Source organism: Canis aureus, chromosome 33, assembly GCF_053574225.1.
Source record: "Canis aureus isolate CA01 chromosome 33, VMU_Caureus_v.1.0, whole genome shotgun sequence".
Taxonomy (NCBI): domain Eukaryota; kingdom Metazoa; phylum Chordata; class Mammalia; order Carnivora; family Canidae; genus Canis; species Canis aureus.
This window is the reverse complement of record NC_135643.1, coordinates 20,313,705-20,336,594: the sequence shown is the minus strand read 5'-3', so window position 1 is coordinate 20,336,594 and position 22,890 is coordinate 20,313,705. Positions and strand designations below refer to the sequence as shown.

The window sequence follows — 22,890 nt, the reverse complement described above, 5'->3', positions numbered from 1 at the left end:
GACTTGTCTGATGTTTCTGTCTTTCATTAAAACATTTCATCTATCTTTTTTATTTCTATTATAAATTGAAGAACAGCAAAGAAAAAATAGTCTACTTTTCTCATAGCACATAGCCTTGCATTGTCAGAAATGTCACAGGTTAATGGTACAGCTCAGCTCCATTCATCTTATGCTGACAACTCAACCAACCTAGCACAATCTAGCAAAAACATTCTTCTTAGACCAGGTGACATTCTCAGCCTTTGTTCTTTTAATATGGTAGCCATGAGAGCATTTAGTGTACAATAACTTTGTACAGAAACTTTTTTCTTTAGATTTCTTCAATATTTTCATAGACAAAAATTTTTAGAATTTAAAAATCATTTCTCAAATATAAATATAGAATACTCTTACTTTCAACTAAACTGAAGATTATCTACAAACTATATTTTTAAAATTTTTATCATTTGAAAACTGTAAAAAAAAACCCACAGAATACATTTGTAATTTTCTAACTTTTTGATTGCATAAACATAGTTATAATTTAATACTAAATAGTTAAAGTTAATGCCAGGATTGATAGGTCTTGTAAGCATTGTCTAGATACCGTGGTAAATGAGTCAGAGTATTTTTGAGGAATTCTCACTGTGTTGATAGATATTTAAACAATTTATGATACTTGAATATTTCTAAACCTATTTCTTTGTTATGACTTTGATATTGAATAATAAAATATTCAATGTGCCTTCTCTGAAAATGTAATAATCATATTAAAATAGCAACTGTAATACTTCTTTAGTTTTGATTGCTCAGTTTTGATAAGATATATTTTTCCCTTTGTAATAGAAAATCAATTTTTTAAAAAGGGCAAACAGTATTTTGGTTTTAGGAACAAAATACACATAAATATTTGTGTATATCTTGCTGTCATTTTCAGAGCAGTTTTTTCATTTTTTAAATAAAGAATGCAGTCCAAATGTGTCTCTCTTGACTGATCACAAAAGCATAAACACTTGTCACATTCTATCTTCATTGTTTTTATATGGTCAATTTTATAAGTTCTCTTATTTAATTTTTCTTACTCATCATGTAGTCTGTTAACTCTGAAGACCCTGAGTTTTTTAAAATAAATTTTATAATGTTATTTTTTTTGTATTTTATAAGATTTTTTAGGATTAATAAGGCAGAAATTATTAGCCATCCTTGATTTTGAATAAGATATGACCTTCTCTGATAGAGCATTTTCTCATAACTGTAACATTTTTACACTGTCCTTAACTATTTTTATATTTTTGCTTTAAATCCATTATTTTTACAGAGAAAAAGATATTTTTGCTGAAGGAGAAATGTGTTTTATATATATCTGAATTTCAGATTAGTATTCTAATAAAATGTGAGCAGGATGTAATTGTGATTTAAATGCATGCATAAATAAGAGATGCTAGATAATTTATTTTCTATAATTAAAGAAAAATCAAAAGAATATAACATTGGGCCAAGCAGTATATTCAGTTTTCAAATACAGTATGGTAATTGATGTCGTTTTCAAAAAATTGAAGTGGGCAGCCCGAGTGGCTCAGTGGTTTAGTGCCGCATTCAGCCCAGGGCTTAATCCTGGAGACCCGGGATCAAGTCCAACGTCGGGCTCCCTACATGGAGCCTGCTTCTCCCTCTGCCTGTGTCTCTGCCTCTGTCTCTCTCTGTGTGTCTCTCATGAATAAATAAATCTTAAAAAAATAAAAAAAAATTGAACTGGTTTTGTCCTTACTGAATTGTAGCTAATGGTACTTTAACACAGTGGAAGTTGTATGGAGTCGTTAAAGTTGCTTCAGATATTCTCTTGAGAGTATAGTATATAGTATAGTAAAGTAAGATAACCACAGTTTTTAAATTTCAGAATTAATAGTAACTCTAAGATGAATCAATTCAAATAGAGCTTCTTCTGTGCTTTTTCTGTTTTCGGTGAATCTAAGCATTATTTTGTATTTTTTTTAATTTTTATTTATTTATGATAGTCACACACAGAGAGAGAGAGAGAGGCAGAGACATAAGCAGACGGTGAAGCAGGCTCCATGTACCGGGAGCCCGATGTGGGATTTGATCCCGGGTCTCCAGAATCACGCCCTGGGCCAAAGGCAGGCACTAAACCTCTGCGCCATCCAGGGATCCCTATTTTGTAGTTTTGCAGCAAAATTTATGTATCACACTGTATCATCATTTTGTGTTTTTGGATTTGGCCAATGTATTTCATTACTATTTTGCATTGATAAATTGAATTAGTTTTGTCTGGAAAATGTTTGCATATTTATATGCAATATAGACTAACATCTGGTGCTTAACATGTAGAGAATTATTAATTTATTTCATAACAACTCAATTAATGTCAGGGAAGATTGATTCATTGTCTGATTAACAGTTTGATATTGTCTGTGGATTAATAGGCACATCAGCTCCACATGCAGTTTTTCAACGTTTCTGTGCTTTTACAAATTCTATTTCACTTACAAAATTTCCTTTTATTTTGGTTATGTTAATGATTATTCTCATCTTGTTTATTTGGCAGTCCTAATCCTTTCATTCTGTTAGTCCTGTCATATTTCAAAGTGTTGAAGGTAATCTCAGATCTTACAGACAAATATGTATTATTTTGTATCCAAATTTGTCTGTAGTCTTTTCAAGATCACTGCTTCTTGGAACCATTCTGCTTTTTCAGATATTCATTCAAACAAAATTTGTGGAATACCTACTTGGTACAAATTAATAGGCTCATGAATTCATTGTATTGGCTTAAATCATTCTTGAAAATTTTTTCTGTTGTTAAAGTGTTCAAGATTTAGAGTTAAGTGCTAGAACAAAGCCATTTTTTCCCATTATCTTTGTTTTTCTTCTCAAGGACTCTGTCAAACTTTCTGTTGTTTTTTTTTTAATACAGTTTTTTATCTCAACAATTGCCAGCAATATATTCAAATAGCAAAAATGGTAAAACAACCTCCAACATTTTCCTTTTTATGCTATTAATGAGAGTCATTGATTACATGTGCCCTTTGCTCAGATGTATTACTGATGGTACTTTCATAAAGTAGTTTGTCTTCTTATAAAAAATTTAGATTTTAAATAATTACCTGGCTCACGGTGCCTGGGTGGCTCATTTGGTGCAGCATCTGCCTTCTGCTTAAGACGTGATCCCAAGGTCCTGGGATCGAGTGCCACATCGAGCTCCTGCTCAGTGGGGAACCTGCTTCTCCCTCTTCTGCTCCCCCTGCTTGTAGTCTCTCTCTCTCAAGTAAATAAATAAAATCTTAAACAAACAAACATAAATAAATAAATAAATATCTGGCTCTTTCAATAGCACATGTTACTGATGGCTTTCAAGGTTTATTATTGTTGTTGTTGTTACTATGACTGTCATGACCTTGTGACTCTAAATTTATTTTTTAATCCCCTGCAGTCTATGCTATTCATGGTTTACATACTGAACTACAGTTTATACATAAATATGGGAGATCAAAATCAGATAATATTGTGATACTTGAAGATAAAAACGTCAGTTACAGACAAAATATTTCCAAAGTCTTTTCTTTGGAAGAGCAGTTGGGATTGCTCAGAATACAGTATAGATTCTGGCTTTCAGAAAAAAAAAAATTAATCGAACTTTAATTTTTTAAAGATTTTTAAATTTTTAAAATTTATTTAGGGGGAGGGAGGGTGGGGGAGAGGAAGAGAGAGAGAGCGAATCTTGAGCAGCCTTCTCACTGAGCACAGAGCCTGACACAGGGCTTGATCCCATGCCCCTGAGACAATGACCTGAGCCAAAATCAGGAGTTAGTTGTTCAACCAACTGAGCCACCCAGGCGCCCCCAGCAAAAAATTTAATCCAGAAGCAACTTGGCCATTACAATGCACTAATAATATTTTATGTACTAAGAACAAAAACTATACCACCAGTTTTACTATAGTCCTTCAATGATTTATTGCCTAAGAGATTTTATTTATCCAGATATGCCACTGGGAATAACAACCAAGTTCACATATGCACATATGGTAATAACTGAATCCTGATATCTGTTTGTCTAGTAGTAGTTGTAAGATAAATCCATATTTCAGATATATTAAAATGTGAAAAATACATTTCTTAGAATAGATGAAATACAGTAATGCATATGAAGTGCTAAGCACAGTTCTGGACCAACAGTTAATAAAATATTAGTGTATTATTATTGAAAAATAGGAAACACAAATTGGATGTGTATTTGACTTTTCTTGTTGCAAACTTTAAATTTAGTTTTGTTAATATTTATTAAGGATGTTTGCAAAAATCTAGACTTGTCAACCAGAAGTGTGTAGTTTAAGTTATTCATCCTGCCTGGCACAGCTTTACATTTGAGTTGCTAAATGGCTGCTGAAAAATAGACCCGTGCGTGCAATTTACCATCTATCTTAAAAGGGAGATCTTAAAATGTCTTATTGAACCTTGCCAGGTTCTTATTGATAATCCTGCTAAAATCAGGAGCCATATCTATTAATAAAGAGTTCTCAAGAATGGTGTTTCTCTCACTATAGTATACACTGTGGAAAACAAAACATATATGTGTAAATAATTCTGTCCTTTAAATATTTTATTAAGTAACATAAAAAGAAAGAGGAAAACTATTTTTGTAAATATTTGGCTAATTATAGAATGTCTCTCAGTATGCATGTACAAGAAAATGTTTCAAGATACTCTATATTGTGTTCTATATTCTATCTTACCTAAGAGTTTCAGAAAGGCACAAGTCTCCTCACAGCAATACTTTTCTTTCTAATTTAGCTTAAGGAGGTTAAGTATCCTAGCTTAAATAAATGGATTAATATAGAAAAATTACTTTCCAGTTTCATTTTTTAAAACAATTTTGGTACACTAGATGCCCTACTAAAATAAATATTTTTCATATTTTTAGGATTCCATATTGAACAGGGATTTGCAATGAATCTCAAGGGGATGAAACTTTAACACCTAGAATATTGAGTGGTTCCCTTAAATGTTTTGACTCAGTGGTAGGATACTTTTCTATGTTCTTAAAATCCTCAAATATGGGTTTTTTAATTTAGCATATAATCATACTCATATTTTTAACTTTATAAATTTGATGAATTTAAAGCTGTGAGGTAAAAGAAAATGAAAAAGGAAGATGAGAAAAAGAAAGAAGAGGAATCCAACATCTTTGATTAAAAATAAATTTATTTGGAAATGTTGAGACCTTTATTGGCTATTACAGTTTTTAGGAAATTCCAAATGAATGAGACAGATCTTGCACTGGTGAGGGTCAGAGTTAAAAAAAGAGACACCCGTGTCCTGACTATTCACTAGCATAAATTATGACCTAGCACAGGTGTGTACAAAGAGCAGATGAGTACTCAGATTTAGACGATACCAATTCTGTTTTGCCGAGAGCACCAAAGAGTTAATTAAGGAAGACTCCACAGAGAGGTAATAGTTTCTGAACCTTGAAGAGTAGGAATTTGTGAGACTGATAAAGAGGGAGAATGTATTTAGGATAGTAATAGAAATGATAAAGTGTGAAAGAGCACACATTGTTGGGAATTGCAAGTAATTTAATAATAGGGCTAGATAGGGCCAGGGTCATTATCGTATATCTGGGTCAATTTTACTTAAAGATTTTTGGGAAAAAAGTTCATACGATTTTTCTGATAGTAATTGAAAAAATTATTTTATGTCAAGCCAAACATAAGTATGTCATGGAATGGAGAATAGCATTTATGAATTTCAAATAAATTGTACACCTGGGAATGACCACTTTGTCCATATGATTAACCTCAGACCCTGCAAGTAGAGTTGAACTTTTCTCGGCAGTTATAGATACTTTGCCATCAGACTTTAAGAATATAAATTAAGGTGATAAGAAGTCATTTCCCAAGTATTATAAAAATCATCTCTTTACCCAGAGTCAGGAAAATCCGTGGGAAACATTTTGGAGAACGGTGTCTAGAGAGTGTCTGCAAATGGCTTAAAGGGTCATGTTTCACACTACTTGTAGACTTGCTCCATGAAGCCACAGAAGGTCATTACTCTAATCATCTTCATTCCAGCTAGGTAGAAGGAGAACAGAAATTCAGAGCCAGAGAGATTCCTCTTCACACACATCTTTGCCATTTATCTTTCATCTGAGAGAGTATAGCATGAAGACCACAATTAGCCACAAGAAGGTCTGGGAAAAAAGCTGCAGTCACAGCTTTGAGTTCACGCAGAAAGGTGAAACATATCTGGGGTGGATAGCTTGCGTGCAGTCACCTCTAATGATGCAATGACATGAATTCTCAATTGGATCATTTTATCTGAATCATAAAACACCTATTTAGTACAACCAAATTCATTCAAGTATACCTGCCACTATTACCATTTTCCCTAGTAAAATGTATCGAGCTGCATTTTCTAAGGTGTCTATTGTATTAGTTTGCTCAGGTTACAATAGTAAAATACCACAAATTGCATGACTTAAACAACAGAAATTTATTTCTTGCAGTCCTAGAGGCTGGAAGTCCAAAATCAGGGTTCCAGCCAACTCAGATTCTGGTGAGTGCTCCCTTCCTAGTTTGCAGATGGCCACCTTCTCACCATGTCCTCATGTACCATTTTCCTAATGTGTACACGTGATGATAAAGGGATTAATCTCTCTCTTCCTCTTCTAAAGATGTCACTCCTATGATTTAGGGCTTTTGACTTCATTTAAATTTTTAGTTACCGCCTAAAGACCCCATGTCCAAATACAGTTGCCTTGGATGTTAGGGCTTCAACATATGAACTAGAAGGGGGCACAATTCAGCCCATAGAACCTATATTTCATTGCCTTTACTGTTCTAGAATGTATTTCTTCCCCTATTTCCCCATAACTACTCTAATGCCTGTGTTTTAAACTCCATCTTTAGTGGGGGAAAATATCTGCACTTAAATTAGCCACTCTAAGGAATTCTTGAGAATAGAAAGGACATCTTTTAAGTCTTATGATAAACCAACTAAATAAAAACAACCTTTCTGGGAATAAAATAAAAAACCAAAACATTGGGGCATTGTCATTTCTTACTCATTACATTTTTATAGCACTGCATAATTATAGATTCGTGCTCAAAAGTACTTTCTTTGAAAACTCAGCCACACATATCACAAAGACGGGAATTTTCCTTTGACTTCTACAATCTTTCTTTCAATAAATATTTATTAAGACATTTAATATGCCAATTATCATCGCAAGTATTGAAAATACAACTTTAAAACCTGCCTTTACAGAGCTTAAAGTCTAGTGGGCGTAATGGAATTGTGTAACAGGAAATTACAATCATGTGATGAAGACTGATGTAAAAAGTACAAGGCACTCTGGGAGTATTTAGAAAGGACACAAGAGCAGAATTTTAGGGGGTCATGAAAGGCTTCTTCGAATGGTTGACAGCTCCTGAAGGAGAAGTAGTTAGCCTGGAAGTCATACATGCACATGCATTTTGGGTGTTGGAAAGAAGATGATGTGGTAATATTGTCCAGCCAGGGAGGGTCCTGGGAGTGAGAAAGAGCATGCGAATCATGTCAAAATCTCATCTTCCTGTCGATCTTCAAGCCAAAACATGTAATTGCCCTCTAGTGACTATCACATCATGTATAAATTCTTCAAAACTTTAAAACCTTCTGTGATCATAGAACTGTGAATAGTTTGGTGTTTTATTCTATTGGAAGTTGACAAGTTAGCTGGCCACTGTTCAGAGGCTGGCAGAAGATAGGAGACACCTGCATCTGAGACATAGACATTTTATTATTTGTAAATAGTAAATAGTAATAGTAAATAGCAATAGTAGCAGCAAGAGTATCGGTTTTTGCAACATTTCCCCAAGACGAATTCCTTAAGGGTGGTATGGAGAAGCCCAGGTGATACGTGCACACGCAGTGTATAGGATTACGTGAGAGGAATATGAAACTTAGAGAATTTGAATATAAGATGGAGTAAGCCTCCTTGAACTTTGCACAAGAAGGAAACATTATCTTTATTTCACTGAACAGTAAATAAGCTTGTCCTTTGCTCTGGAACAATATATTTACTGGTTCAAAGCTGTTCAATCTACAAACATGCTTGAAAAGTTAGTTAAAAACCATGAGTACCTCTACATGTGAGTTATGCAAGGGGCCCAAGGAGAATTGCTTCTCAGTTATTTTAAGACCTTCTACAACCTTGGTTTTTTAAAAATATGCAACCTTATTTTCTTTTTATTCCCCCCAAAATGTTCTGTTTTAAATCAGTTTCCCTGACTCAACACCCCCTGCTTTCCTTCTACTTAGCTATAAGCTAATAAAATGAACAGATCCAAACAAAGCTTCTCTTCTCTGTGTCAGGAACTGCACACAATCTGGGTCTTCTATACTTGCAGGGTTCCATGTTAGCCTGTCACTGTATCATGGATGATGGGAGAAAAACATGAGACTCCTGCATCAGTGAGAAACGACTTTACTACTCCCAGCAAAAGCAGAAGCAGAAGCCAGAGCTCCATATTCATTTTTATTCATTTTCACGTTCCCCATGTAGCATGGAGAGAGAGGCCTGCCAAATTTAGCAAATAAAAAATATAGAATACCCAATTAAATTTGAATTTTAGTTAAATGTTTTTCATTGTACATATGTGTCATGCAATATTTGAGTCACACTTACATGAAACAGAACATCCCCTGTTTATCCAAAATTCAAATTTCACTGGACGTCCTGTATTTTATCTGGCAATTATACAGGTGGGCTAGAGAAGGCCCGCGATGGACACCTGCATATCCAGTGGGCTGTGTTACAGATGAGAAAGCCAGAGCTTGGGATATCTATCACTAGTTTGCTTTTGCAGTGAATGGAAGTAAGCCTATTCTTTGGGAAGAGATGTTACGTCATTCCTTAATATTGTTCCATGTAAAACAAAACGAAACAAAGATCTAGAAAATGGACCAGGTAAGGAGTGATCAAAACCTTGCATTTTTTGTCTACTCAGCAAGAGTGTGCGGGAATCCTCAGGGCCTACAGTGGATTGTTTCCTGCAACATTCAGAAGTCCTTAACAGAAACTAGCCTTAATTCCCATCTAAAAGACTCTATTTGGATATAGCAGTATAACTTTTTTTATTTGTATTTTTAGTATTTGATCCCACCTAGCTTTGTCTTTGGATTTGCTTTATGATCTTAGTGAGGCCAAAGATGTGTCCTACTTTTTCTTTTCTTAGTATTTCACAGCATCTTTTATAATGTTCATAAATAGATGCTACTTACCAAGGTCTTTTCATATAATTGAATATAACTTATACCTTTCGGATAAATAGCTCTTAGCTTTTACATTTTTAAGGATAATAGTAAACAAAGAATAAATTCTTTGGGAAAATATTTATCTGAATCTATGTGAGAAAAGTGGTTTTTAGCCAGAAGCACATTGTCTCAATTTCTGCACTATAATAAATAACAAATTTCTCTTTTGCTCTCCTGTGCTTCTAATTATGTAATATCTTTTGATATTATTCTTTATATATCTTGGCATGTGCAAGCTTTCTCAGATATAAGGTTGTATAACTTTATGAACTTTGGCAGGTTACCATAATGGTAAAGCCTCTAGATAGAATTTCAAGATGGCATCCAGGCACTGCTTCTCTATATTTCCTCTTAGACAAAATGAGAGGGCTTTCCATTTGAATTTTGAGAAAATCATATGCTATTTGATCCTTAGGTCAAATATACATATAAAAATACACACACACGCAGTTTGACTTTTTTCCATATCCCATCATTTACCACTATTTGAAGCATATAGCAGTGAGGTAATCAGTACTTTTTTATCCTGACAAAAAGGAATATGTGCAGGTTTGGGGCAGGTGAGAAGAAGCATCTGTGATCAATGGAAGAAATAAAAATAAGAACAGATGGCTCCTTAGTTATGTCCTGTGTCAAGTTACATGCCACTTTTCTATTGATTATTGTAAATAACTTAGTAATGAATCATAATGCTATGTTCTCTATCTCTCATATGTATGAAGATAAAAATTTAGGCCCCACTTACATGTATATATATATATATATATATATATATATATATATATATATATACATAAAACACCACTCTGTGGTTGGATGTCAAATAAGAACTCATAATAATAAAAAGCTTACTAGTAATGGGCACCATGGCTGCTCTTCCACTTACCTAACAACAAATAGGAATGTGAAATACACAGTAAAACGGCCACCACAGCACAAGTCCTCAAATTGATTTTAGCAAGAAAGCTCCTTCTAGTGAATGCAAACCACTTGATTAACAAGAAAATGGCATTTTATTGAAAAACACAGGGCATCCTATAATCATGTGTTTATACTCAGGTCACCCATTTGGATGATATTAAAATTTTATGGTTGAGCTGTTCTCTGAATGAGCTGGTATCCTGAAAGCATTCATTTATTCAAGGTTTATCATACCCTGAAATATTTTACATTCTTAATGAATTAAAAGCACTCTGTTCCTGTATGTATTACCTATTGCTATATATTGAAGGATCCAAATGTTTAATGGCTTAAAAAAATTTTTTTTTTATCTCTAATGGTTTTGTGGGCTGACTTGGTTTGGCTGGGCAGTTCTCAGTTGGGGTCTCCCATTTAGAGGAAATAAGATGTGAACTGGAGTTGGCATCATCTAAAGGCTTGACAGAGATGGATGTTGAGGAAGGATCACTCATGACTAGAAGTTGTTGCTGGCTTCTCCCAGTGGCAACTGGGTTTCTAGAGGGAGCTTTCCATGAAGAAGTGTTCTAAGAGATACAGGCAAAAGCTGTAAGCATCTGACCTAGCTTTGGAAGTCCCAAAATATCCCTTCTGCCACATTCTCTTGGTAAGACAAGTCACAAATCTCAGTCTAGGTTCAAGGGCCAGGGGAATTAGATTTCAATTCTTGATGGAGGAATAGCAAAAGTACATTGCAGAATAGTGTGTTAGACACTCTTTGGAAAATATTTTCTTTTTTTTTTTTTTAAGATTTCTTTATTTATTCATGAGACACACACACACAGAGGCAGAGACACAGGCAGAGGGAGAAACAGGCTCTTCACAGGGAGCCCGATTTGGGACCTTATCCCGGATCCTGGGATCATGCCCTGAGCCAAAGGCAGACACTTAACCACTGAGCCTCCCAGGCGTCCTGTGGAAAATATTTTCTGCCATAGTTTCTTAGAGGGCTACTTAACTGGGCTTTGGGCTTGGTAAGCAAGTTGGATTTTTATACTAAAAATTACTTTAGCAATACTAATTAGAGAAAACTGAATAATAATAAAGACTTCTCTAACCACCAGTCTTGTAAACTATGATGTGGTATCATCATAGTCTAATATAGATTTCCACAGTTTCCAGAATGCATGTCTCCTGTTGCTACTCTGGCATTCTTTCTTAATACTACCTGAACTATATCCACTGTTGGTATCTAATTCATACTTCCCCTTCCCAAGGTCAGCTTGCTAGTGTATCTCTTTCTTTAAAGCCTAAAAGCATTTCCGTGGAATTCCTATTAATAGGGCATATCCCCACTCTGTCTAGTTCTCCAGTTAAAGAAAAAGTAAGTGCAAAAGAGATTTTGGTTGAGGTAGGGAGGATTATCTCTGCTTTACCCCTAAATGATCTTCATCAGATCTATGAAAGCCAATTATCTTAAGTATATAATTTAATAAAATGTTTGCAATGCAAATGAATCTTCCAGAAAAGTACCCTTGCATTTTCTGTCAAATACTAATCCCTTATATGTATCATGGAGATATCACAGCTTCTAATTCCTAATCTTTAACTTGGTCACAAGAATAACTTATTTCTAATCTGAACTACATGTTTTTCATATGAGATCAGAAGTCAGAAACTTAAATCATAATCCTAAATCAATTAACATATATGTACTGTTTTTGAGATGGGGATAGTGATACTTCTTTCCACATTTGTGTACCAGTTTATGCCAGATATTGAGAATACAGCTTTGAAAAAATGAACACAAATCTTTGCCCTCATGAATCTTGCATTCTAAAAGAGGAATTAAGCTTAAGTTACTTATATTACATATTATTGTATATATTGTATATTACATATTATTATGTTACATATTATTGTAAGCTAAATGCAACCTCAGTAAGGAAAGGAATGGGATCAGTCTCACTATAAGAATATAAGGAATTTGTTTGAAATTTTTCTGAAAACAAAACATTGAATGGACATTATATCATCATGACTTTTTAAGATACCTTCATATTTCTCTATGGTTTTTAAGTTAAATATATATACACACACATCTGCATACATTTTATCTAAATAATCTCCCTATCCTATAATATGTTATAATGTGAATATGAAATAATTTGTCTAGTAAGTTTTATAAACCAAAATATTAAAATAATATAGCATTTAAATTTTGTTGTAAATCTGAGGAAATTTGGAAACCTGTATTTATATCATTTTCAAGCTTCCTACACTTAAAGTAGTATGCACCTTCTTCCCTGCAAACAAGTCACTCTTACCTCTTGCTCATTTTATAATTTAATAAGTCTTTGGAAGGCACATATGAATTGGCATGAACTGATCAACCTTTTGCTATGAAATAATTCTCTTAAAAGTAACCTTTGTTATTATACATATTTAAATTCTTTTTCTTCTTAAGGGTATTGAGTGGGCAAATGCTATTCCCCAAGCCTTGTTGATATCACCACCAGTGATGTTTTTAACAAACAACAAATTAAACAGTCAGTCCTCATGCAGCTGTGCTCAGGAATAAATGGAGTAGAAACAAATCAATAATGCCATATAGAAGAAGACAAAACCAATAATAAAATAATTTCCTAGTCTCCAGAAAAATGGTACAAATAATGGAAAGTAAACTTAAAAATATGATTCTAAAGACTTCTTTTACTAGATAGGGGGAAATTTCTTATTTCCCAAAATTTGTTATGGATGCTGTATTTTGTCAAATGCTTTCTCTGCATCTATTGAGAGGATCATATGGTTCTTGGTTTTTCTCTTGGTGATATGATGAATCACATTGATTGTTTTATGAGTGTTGAACCAGCCTTGTGTCCCAGGGATAAATCCTACTTGGTCATGGTGAATAATCTTCTTAATGTACTGTTGGATCCTATTGGCTAGTATCTTGTTGAGAATTTTTGCATCCATGTTCATCAGGGATATTGGTCTGTAATTCTCCTTTTTGGTGGGGTCTTTGTCTGGTTTTGGAATTAAGGTGATGCTGGCCTCATAGAACGAATTTGGAAGTACTCCATCTCTTTCTATCTTTCCACACAGCTTTAGTAGAATAGGTATGGTTTCTTCTTTAAACGTTTGATAGAATTCCCCAGGGAAGCCATCTGGCCCTGGACTTTTGTGTCTTGGGAGGATTTTGATGACTGCTTCAATTTCCTCCCTGGTTATTGGCCTGTTCAGGTTTTCTATTTCTTCCTGTTCCAGTTTTGGTAGTTTGTGGCTTTCCAGGAATGCGTCCATTTCTTCTAGATTGCCTAATTTATTGGCGTATAGCTGCTCATAATGTGTTTTTAAAATCGTTTGTATTTCCTTGGTATTGGTAGTGATCTCTCCTTTCTCATTCATGATTCATTTGAGTCTTCTCTCTCTTCTTTTTATAAGGCTGGCTAATGGTTTATCTATCTTATTAATTCTTTCAAAGAACCAACTCCTGGTTTTGTTGATCTGTTCCACAGTTCTTCTGGTCTTGATTTTGTTGAGTTCTGCTAAAATATTTATTAACTCTCTTCTTCTGCTGGGTGTAGGATCTATTTGCTGTTTTTTCTCAAGCTCCTTTATGTGTAAGGTTAGCTTTTGTATTTGAGTTCTTTCCAGTTTTTGAATGGATGCTTGTATTGCGATGCATTTCCCCCTTAGGACTGCTCTTGCTGCATCCCAAAGATTTTGAACGGTTGTATCTTCATTCTCATTAGTTTCCATTAATCTTTTTAATTCTTCCTTAATTTCCTGGTTGACCCTTTTCATCTTTTAGCAGGATGGTCCTTAAACTCCACGTGTTTGAGGTCATTCCAAACTTCTTGTTGTGATTTAGTTCTAATTTCAAGGCATTATGGTCTGAGAATATGCAGGGGATGATCCCAATCTTTTGGTATCGGTTCAGACCCAATTTGTGACCCAGTATGTGGTCTATTCTGGAGAAAGTTCCATGTGCACTTGAGAAGAATGTGTATTCAGTTGCATTTGGATGTAAAGTTCTGTAGATATCTGTGAAATCCATCTGGTCCATTGTATCATTTAAAGCTCTCGTTTCTTTGGAGATGTTGTGCTTAGAAGACCTATCGAGTATAGAAAGAGCTAGATTGAAGTCATCAAGTATAAGTGTATTATTATCTAAGTATTTCTTCACTTTGGTTATTAATTGATTGATATATTTGGCAGCTCCCACATTCGGGGCATATATATTGAGGATTGTTAAGTCCTCTTGTTGGATAGATCCTTTAAGTATGATATAGTGTCCCTCTTCATCTCTCACTGCAATCTTCGGGGTAAACTTTAGTTTATCTGATATAAGGATGGCTACCCCTGCTTTCTTTTGAGGACCATTTGAGTAGTAAATGGTTCTCCAACCTTTTATTTTCAGGCTGTAGGTGTCCTTCTGTCTAAAATGAGTCTCTTTTAGACAGCAAATAGATGGGTTCTGCTTTTTATCCAGTCTGACACCATTTGCTCCAACGTGGATGGAACTGGAGGGTATTATGCTGAGTGAAATAAGTCAATCGGAGAAGGGCAAACATTATATGTTCTCATTCATTTGGGGAATATAAATAATAGTGAAAGGGAATATAAGGGAAGGGAGAAGAAATGTGTGGGAAATATCAGAAAGGGAAACAGAACATAAAGACTCCTAACTCTGGGAAACGAACTAGGGGTGGTGGAAGGGGAGGAGGGCGGGGGGTGGGGGTGAATGGGTGACGTGTACTGAGGGGGGCACTTGACCGGATGAGCACTGGGTGTTATTCTGTATGTTGGCAAATTGAACACCAATAAAAAATAAAATTATTATAAAAAAATTGTTATGGATACTTACTGTTCTATTGCTACTCTGCTTGTGAAAACAGGACTATAAAAATAGGTAATGGTGTTTAAGGAGCACATTTGTGATGAGCCCTGGCTTGTAGGGAAGTGCTGAATCACTATATTGTACTCCTGAAGCTAATATTACACTGTATATTAATTGAACTTAAATAAGAACTTTTAAAAAATCAGAACCTTAGTAAGAAGAGAAAATAAAAAGTTAGACAGGAAAGTATTGATTCCATCCATTCCTTTCCTTGCTAATTGAGTTTACATTACTTAATTCACTTTTTCTTTCTGTTCCCACTAAAAAGATGTAAGAAACAATATGGAATTTTTCCAAAAACAAAACATTGAATGAATATCTTAATCATCATGACTTTTTAAGTATCTTCATATTTCTCTATGGTTTTCCAAAAGTTCCTATCTCATCTTCTGGCACAACTGTACATAAAATGAGCTGATTTTGTGTTACTATTTACGGATGTTAATTTTTTTTTTTTTTTGTCCAGCTCAGTGGTACAAAATATGTCATGTAACTCACTAGCTTTTCCAACATTTCCTTAAATCTAGCCACAAGCAATTAAGATATCAGTAAAAATATATATTTTATCTAGCACATGGTGTACCATGGTAAGATAGGTATTTGAAAGATACTATGATTAAAACAACAAACAAGAAAGAATACTAAATAGGACCATTTTATTATACCAAAAGAATTACCAGTACATTGTCAAACCAAAGATTAATCCTTTACAACACACATTTATTTTACACTTACTATCTTTGATGTTGCATTTGATATCACTATAATTATCAGAAACAAGCATTTATTTTATTTAAGAAAATATTTCATTTATAAATTCATGGAAGACACACAGAGAGAAGCAGAGACATAGGCAGAGGGAGAAGCAGGTTCCCTGTGGGGAGCCCAATGCGGGACTCGATTCCAGGACCCTGGGATCATGACCTGAGCCAAAGGCAGATGCTCAACCACTGAGCCACCCAGGTGCCCCACAACCAGAATTTATCAGTTGTAGTAGTAAATGCTGTCAGGCCAGGACCCAGATCTTGGTTTCTAAATATTATTTTTCAATAAACCAGAGCTCCTTAGAAAAATGAGTGATTCTAATAACGGGCGATAAAGACACAATGTGAGATAGAACACTTTATGTACCAGTACCAGAAAGTAATTGCTGAAAAAAACAAAAGGGTAGGGGTATCCCAAAGTTGGATTAATTTGAGCAATACAGTAAATAACATAGTATTGGTTGTAACTCAGAGTATAAAATTAATATGCATGAGTTCACACTGATGTAAATTAATGACTTAATAAATGAGGAAGAAGGGACAGATCATCCCTAAAGAAAAATTTTAAATAATCTATGTAGTTATTCCCCCACTACACACACACACACAAGAGGTGGAATATAATTCCCCTATATCCCCGCTCCCTAAGAACACATACACTTAACCTGAGTGTTGGCTGGACTTTGTGACTCACTTTTAAAGAATAAAGTATAGAAAAGGAAAAAACAGTACCTTTATAATATAGAAACCTGGCTTAACCAAGTGACCAAAGTTAGTATTTCTAGTGGTAAGTGTTGTTAGTTAATATCAGGTACTTTCTGATATGGTGTGATGAGAAGGGCATTTCACTTTTTTGGTATTTTTCTCCCAAATCCATGGAGCAACATCACATAATCACATACTTGAGGACATTCTACAAAATACATAACCAATATTTTTCAAATTATCAAGATCATGAAAAATAAAGATACTAAGAAGTATCACAAAACAATTGACCATTGCTCAAACTTCATAGTTTTTATTCCTCGCTATTATTTGTTTGTTTATTGGTTTGGATCTAGTTGCATCTATTTTTGACTAGTGGGAATTGGGAAAGATGGGTATGCCAGATAATCACTTCTCTTCATTGAAACCTGTTAGAGGGATGCCTGGGTGGCTCAGCGGTTGAAGGTCAGTCTTCGGCCCAGGGTGTGATCCTAGAGGCCGGGGATCGAGTCCCACATTGGGCTCCCTGCATGGAGCCTGCTTCTCCCTCTGCCTGTGTCTCTGACTCTCTCTCTCATGAATAAGTAAATAAAATCTAAAAAAAAAAAAAAACCCTGTTAGATTTTTGTTCCTTCCCCTGGCACACCCAGAGTAATATTCCACAGCCTGCCTTTTAGTTGGCTGTAGCCATGTGACCGACTTCTGGCTGCTGTAATATGGTAGGAGGTACATAATCTCATACATACATTCTTCCTCTTTGTGAGTGCTCCTCTACTTTTGTTCTTACAAAGAAACTAAAATTTTATACATAGTCTTTTGTTTTCTTTAATTATTAATATTATTCTTTTTTTTACATTTATAATTCATCTGAAATTTATTTTGTTTTCTAGTGAGGTGATTTAACCTTTTTGATAATAACTAACTAATAGTTTTAAAATTAATAAGTATTGACTAATTCTTTCCTCACTGATTGAAAATCTTAACTTTAGTGTATACTATGTTAGAACTACTGTTTGAAATGCTCAGTTTTTACATTACTTTTTTGACACCTTATTTTCTGAAAATTCTTGAGAAATTTAGAAAATTGTATGTTTTTGGGTATTTAATTTTGCCAAATATAATTTGGCTAGCTAAATGCACGGTTTTCCATTTTTGACCTAATTATTTACTATGTTTTTAAATATTATATTAAAACTTTAATATTGGAATAAGTCAAATTCGCTTGGTGTATAGTCTTTTATTAAAAAAGCCTAGATATTGTGTACTAGCATTTTCATCCTTAATTTAGCATCTGAGTTTATAGATAAGTTTATTTGTGTGTGTTAGTATTATTAGGTTATTTATTTGTTTATTTATTTATTTATTCATGAGAGACAGAGAGAGAGGCAGAGACACAGGCAGAGGGAGAAGCAGGCTCCTCGCAGGGAGACTGATGGGGAACTTGATCCCAGATTCTAGGATCATGACCTGAGCCAAAGACAGATGCTCAACCACTGAGCTACCCAGGTGCCCCTTGTTAGGTTTTTATATCATGGATATGTAAGTGAAGAAATTTGAAATGCTCTGGAACTATGGTCTCTCTAGACACTGGATTGTAAGCTCCATGAGGGCAGGGACCATGATTTTCTTGCCACCACTTTATTCTTAGTGCCTAGCATCTATCAGTATATAATAGGTAATACTAGTTAAATAAATCTACTGAATTTGTATTTTTTTTTTTGTTATTTGAAAGATTAAAAACATTCATGGTTAAAACTTTTCTGAGCTAAGATAAGATAATTTTAAAAGCTGAAATTCTATGGCAATTTCTAAAAAATTCCTTCATCAATATTAAATTTTGTCTAGCAATTTGACCATTTTTCCTAGATAATATTCTATTTAATTCAAATTTTATTTTTTTAATTATTTATTCATGAGAGACACAGAGAGAGAGAGGCAGAGACAGAGGCAAAGACAGAAGCAGGCTCCATGCAGGGAGCCTGATGTGGGACTCAATCCCGGGACTTCAGCATTACGCCCTGAGCCGAAGCCAGACGCTTAACCACTGAGCCACCCAGGTGTCCCTAATTCAAATTTTAAAATGTATTAGTATAGATTGGTAAATACTATTATCTTCTAAATGTAGAAAATTTTCACATGATTCCTGAAATTTATCTTTTTTTACTATAGTTCATAGTATTCAAGAAGAATATTTTTATTCCTACAACCCAGCTGCATTGTTCTCCTTTTTTTGTGTAATTGACTTGTTACTGTCCTTGTATTCACCATTTAATGAAAAGAGTCATACTTACTATCATCAAATTTATTTATCCTCTTGCTCTACTTCACTAGTACCTGCTTTGGAATCTTTCTGCCAGGTCAACAGTTCAAAGGCTTTTTGCTATTGAGTCATTAATTTAGTAAGCTATGCTGAACTGGGACTCCTACTTTCACTGCATGGTCAGCTATGTCATTATAGGAACTAATCTTAGGATCTTTGGAGCAATCATAAAGACTATATAGCCCAGAAAGTATGTACTTTTCCCATGGTTATTCTTGCTTTCATCTCCTGCTACTGACTTCTTTCTGGGGTGTGATTTGGTATTTCCAGCCCAATTTTGTCTTGGGATCTGCTGATTATTACATTTGTAGTCCCAGGCATAGTATTGGAAGGCAAGAGAGAATGGCTTTGGGTTGCTTAGAAAACTGTTCCTACTTGGTAAAATAAGGACTTTTAGCTTTACTCAGTGATGGCACCATGTTTCTGAGATAAGAATATGAAGTAAGTTTTGATGGACATAATTTATTTCCTTCTCCTAAATGATTTTTGCTTAATGGCTTCATCTAACCATTAGTTGTCAAAAATTCCCTCTGGACTCAGGCAGATGCCTGGCCATTTATCCTGATTCTCACTGCTTTGGTGGCTTTGTTTTATCTCTTAGTTTTAATATCTTTCTGTGGGAAAATTAGTGAATAAAAGTAAGCACCTCTTAGCTAGCCAACATTTTAACCTAGATATCCTCAGGAAATTATTTTTCTCACTTGAAGGAAATTTTCTTGGTGATCTATAAGAAGTCCTACTTATATGCATGCATATATGTGTATATGTGCTTTGCATATACATTTTCCAGTGATGATAAATCAAGATGGGGAAAAATTATTTATGATCTTTAATGTAAACTCACTTAGGGAAGGAGGACAAATATTTGGTTATGAAATGAATTCAAGGTATATGTAAGACTAATTCAAATAGGAATTTTAACATGATATAATCTGAATTATAATTTTAATTCTGTAAATTCTGAGATCCCTTGATAGTTAAGGAAATTTTAATTTGGGAAAATACGGAAATTATAAGTAATTTTTTTTATAGAGGGAGAGTGTGTGCAATTGGGGGGTGGAGTCGGCAGAGGGAGAGAGAGAATCTCAGGTAGGCTCCACGCTCAGCACAGAGTCCTACGTGGGTTTGATCTCATGACCTTAAAATCATGATCTGAGCTGAAGCCAAAAGTTGGACACTTAATCAACTGAGCCACCCAGGTGCCCAGGAAATTATAAGTAATTCTATTAAATGTCTTTTTTAGAAGTCATTAGAAACATTTCACTAGGTAGATGCTATGTAGAAAACCACAGGAGAGGGTATAATAAAGTCTTTTCTTTCCTGTGCTCACTGTAGGACTTTTGAGCATCATATTACTCACTGATACATTCCAGATATTATGATGATAATTATTCTCATGAACATTTGCTTTTTTTGTTGTCCTACACTTATTCCAACTTTCTAATGGAACAGATCATTTTTTTCCTGAATAAATGGGAAATTGATCCATGCGTGGTCAGAGTACTACCTTGGCCAGAGCAATTGATTAAGGGATAAGCAAAATGACTCAGAAGGGCCTAATAGGTACTACTCTGGGGATTTTCTAAGATATTAAGTAATACTGCCTATTTTTCCTGGCTAGTAGGTAAAGTAAGAAGTACATGTAACTGATATGCTGAGGAAGCATAATATATGGATTTTGTTTTTTTACCATACCTTTAAACTTTAATCAGGGACAATATTCTCTTACCTTTGAGTTTAAAAGTCAAGCAAGCCCATGACTTTTCTGCTCACCTTTAGAAAAATGACAGAATGCTATACTATCGTCACTTTATCCTGAAACAAGTCTCAAATAAGAAATTAAAATGTCCCAGTACTGTTTATAATCCCCAAACTGTGAAATTCACTTGGTTGCAATTGTTTTTCCTTTATTTCTCTGGCTTGAATCTACATTGTGAAAGAGGTGTGGTTATGTGGTTGACATCTCTTTTCCTTTGATTTGAGCTTCTCTTTCCTTCTTCTCTCCCTACCTTCTAACTGTGATTTTGAACTTCCCAGGGATGGAAAAATGGAGAACAGGTTGAATTAGAAAATTCTTACCTGAACTGGAATAATAAGTTGGTTTCAAACACTCTAGGCTGACAGAGGTATAAAGCTGAATCTTATTTATACTTCCATGGATCTAGGAGTTCTCTCCTGGATGTCTCTATATTCTTGACCTAGACAGATACATATCTACTTTGGTTAGTCCCTTGAACTTCCTTTGTAGCCACTGGGTAACCTTTTAGACTCTTTCTGCTGATGTCCCCTTGGCTTTATTAGACAGGACTCAATAAAACTTCAATCTGATTTTTCCTCTCCTCTAACTCAAACTTGTTTTATAAGAAAAACTCACGTATTTTTAGTCCCTTCAAAGTCCAGCAGTATAGGCTAATCCCAGTATCCCTAAACAGATGTTGAACTAGTTCAGGGAATACATTTCAAATATCTCTGAGTATTTTCATAATGCCTCCTTTCTAGACTTAATAAAAGAACATACTCTACCTACCCATCCACTCCCTAATGGGTGGAGTGAGCAATTCACAGCACAGTGACAGCCTATGCCACCAATTTTCTCTCCCTCTGTGATACCTTCTTGATGTGGGTGGTGAAAGCAAGAATCATGGAACAAATCCTTTATCACTTTTTCTGCAAATTCTTCTACAACATAGTGCCAGGAAGAGCCCCTCATTGTGTAATCTGGGCTGCTAGGGAGAGAGTGAGAGGGAGGAGAAACCAAAAGACAGAGACAGACAGGAAGGGAGGGAAAGGAGAGAAAGGGAATGGAACATGTTATGGTAAAGTGTTTTGAGGTACTAGATTTTGCAACAGCATCAGGAGTAGCTGATCTTACCATTACCAGTACTACTATTATTGCAGTAGTTGATATGATTTTTAAAATATGTGTATCAGAGGTGCCTGGTGGATTAGTTGGTCAAGCGTCCAACTCTTGATTTTTGCTCTGGTCATGATCTTGGAGTCACGGAATTGAGCCCTGAGTCAGGCTCTGCTCTTAGCGTGGAATCTGTTTTTCTCTCTCCCTCTCCCTTTACCCCTCCCCCTGCTCATGTTTGCACGCTAGTGCTCTTTCTCAAATAAATAGATAAATCTTTAAAAAATAAAATATTTGTATCAAGTTGTGGGCAAAATCAATACCTTGAAAATCTCAAGTTAGTCAATGAAGATTCCTTTCTGTTGGAAACAAAATAAATGTCCATAACTTTTTTTGTTGCTATAATTATTCCTTTGTTTTGTTCTTACCATTTTATCAGATAGAAGAGAGACAACTGCAGTTCTCTATCATTATTTGGAATATTAATTTTAGCACAGAAGTGCCAGCACTCTTGAAATTTTATTTTAAAGGTTGTGCAACAGTCTTATATTTCTCTTAAAACCATCTGTAAACAATATTTCTGGAATTATAGGGATAAAAAAAGAGTGGGAGCATCTAATAAAATGCAATTACTTAAAAACATTTTCAGAAGTGAAAGACAACAGAGGATTTTTAAAGTGTCACAATATTTAATCATTAATTTGAACTCAATATTATAAATAAAAGAATAGTAGATTGTCATTTCAAGAATTTCACAAAAAAAATAAATTTCACAAAAATTGCTCTGCTACAAATAAAATGAGCCAGTGGATGAATCAAACATGTATTCTATTTAATCAGCTCTCTTTTTGAAGCATATCTACAAGAGAAAATAACCAAAGAATTTGTATGTGAGATCCCTAGGTGACGCAGCGGTTTGGCGCCTGCCTTTGGCCCAGGGCGCGATCCTGGAGACCAGGGATTGAATCCCACGTCGGGCTCCCGGTGCATGGAGCCTGCTTATCCCTCTGCCTGTGTCTCTGCCTCTCTCTCTCTCTCTCTGTGTGACTATCATAAATAAATAAAAATTAAAAAAAAAGAATTTGTATGTAGTTGCTGACCTATATATCTTTGTGTTTTGCCTTTTCCCAATAAGATAATTTTATACTTTCCCTATTT

General features: G+C 34.7%; 1 protein-coding gene across 35 annotated transcripts in view; it reads left to right on the top strand.

The window, feature by feature from the left end:
• The window catches only part of STPG2 (sperm tail PG-rich repeat containing 2), a 523,536-nt gene that overhangs the window by 368,164 nt on the left and 132,482 nt on the right, over positions 1-22,890 (top strand). The window contains exons 13-14 of one of the 35 annotated variants that reach the window (XM_077882955.1): positions 6,501-6,550; positions 8,386-8,538. The exons of 32 other annotated variants lie outside the window; for them this stretch is intronic. In XM_077882955.1, the coding sequence (XP_077739081.1) occupies positions 6,501-6,506 (6 nt within the window). In that variant the 3' untranslated portion in view covers positions 6,507-6,550; positions 8,386-8,538. Of the gene's footprint in view, positions 1-6,500; positions 6,551-8,385; positions 8,580-22,890 lie in introns of those variants that run through there. 2 more of the 35 variants (XM_077882954.1, XM_077882947.1) reach the window with 2 other exon arrangements.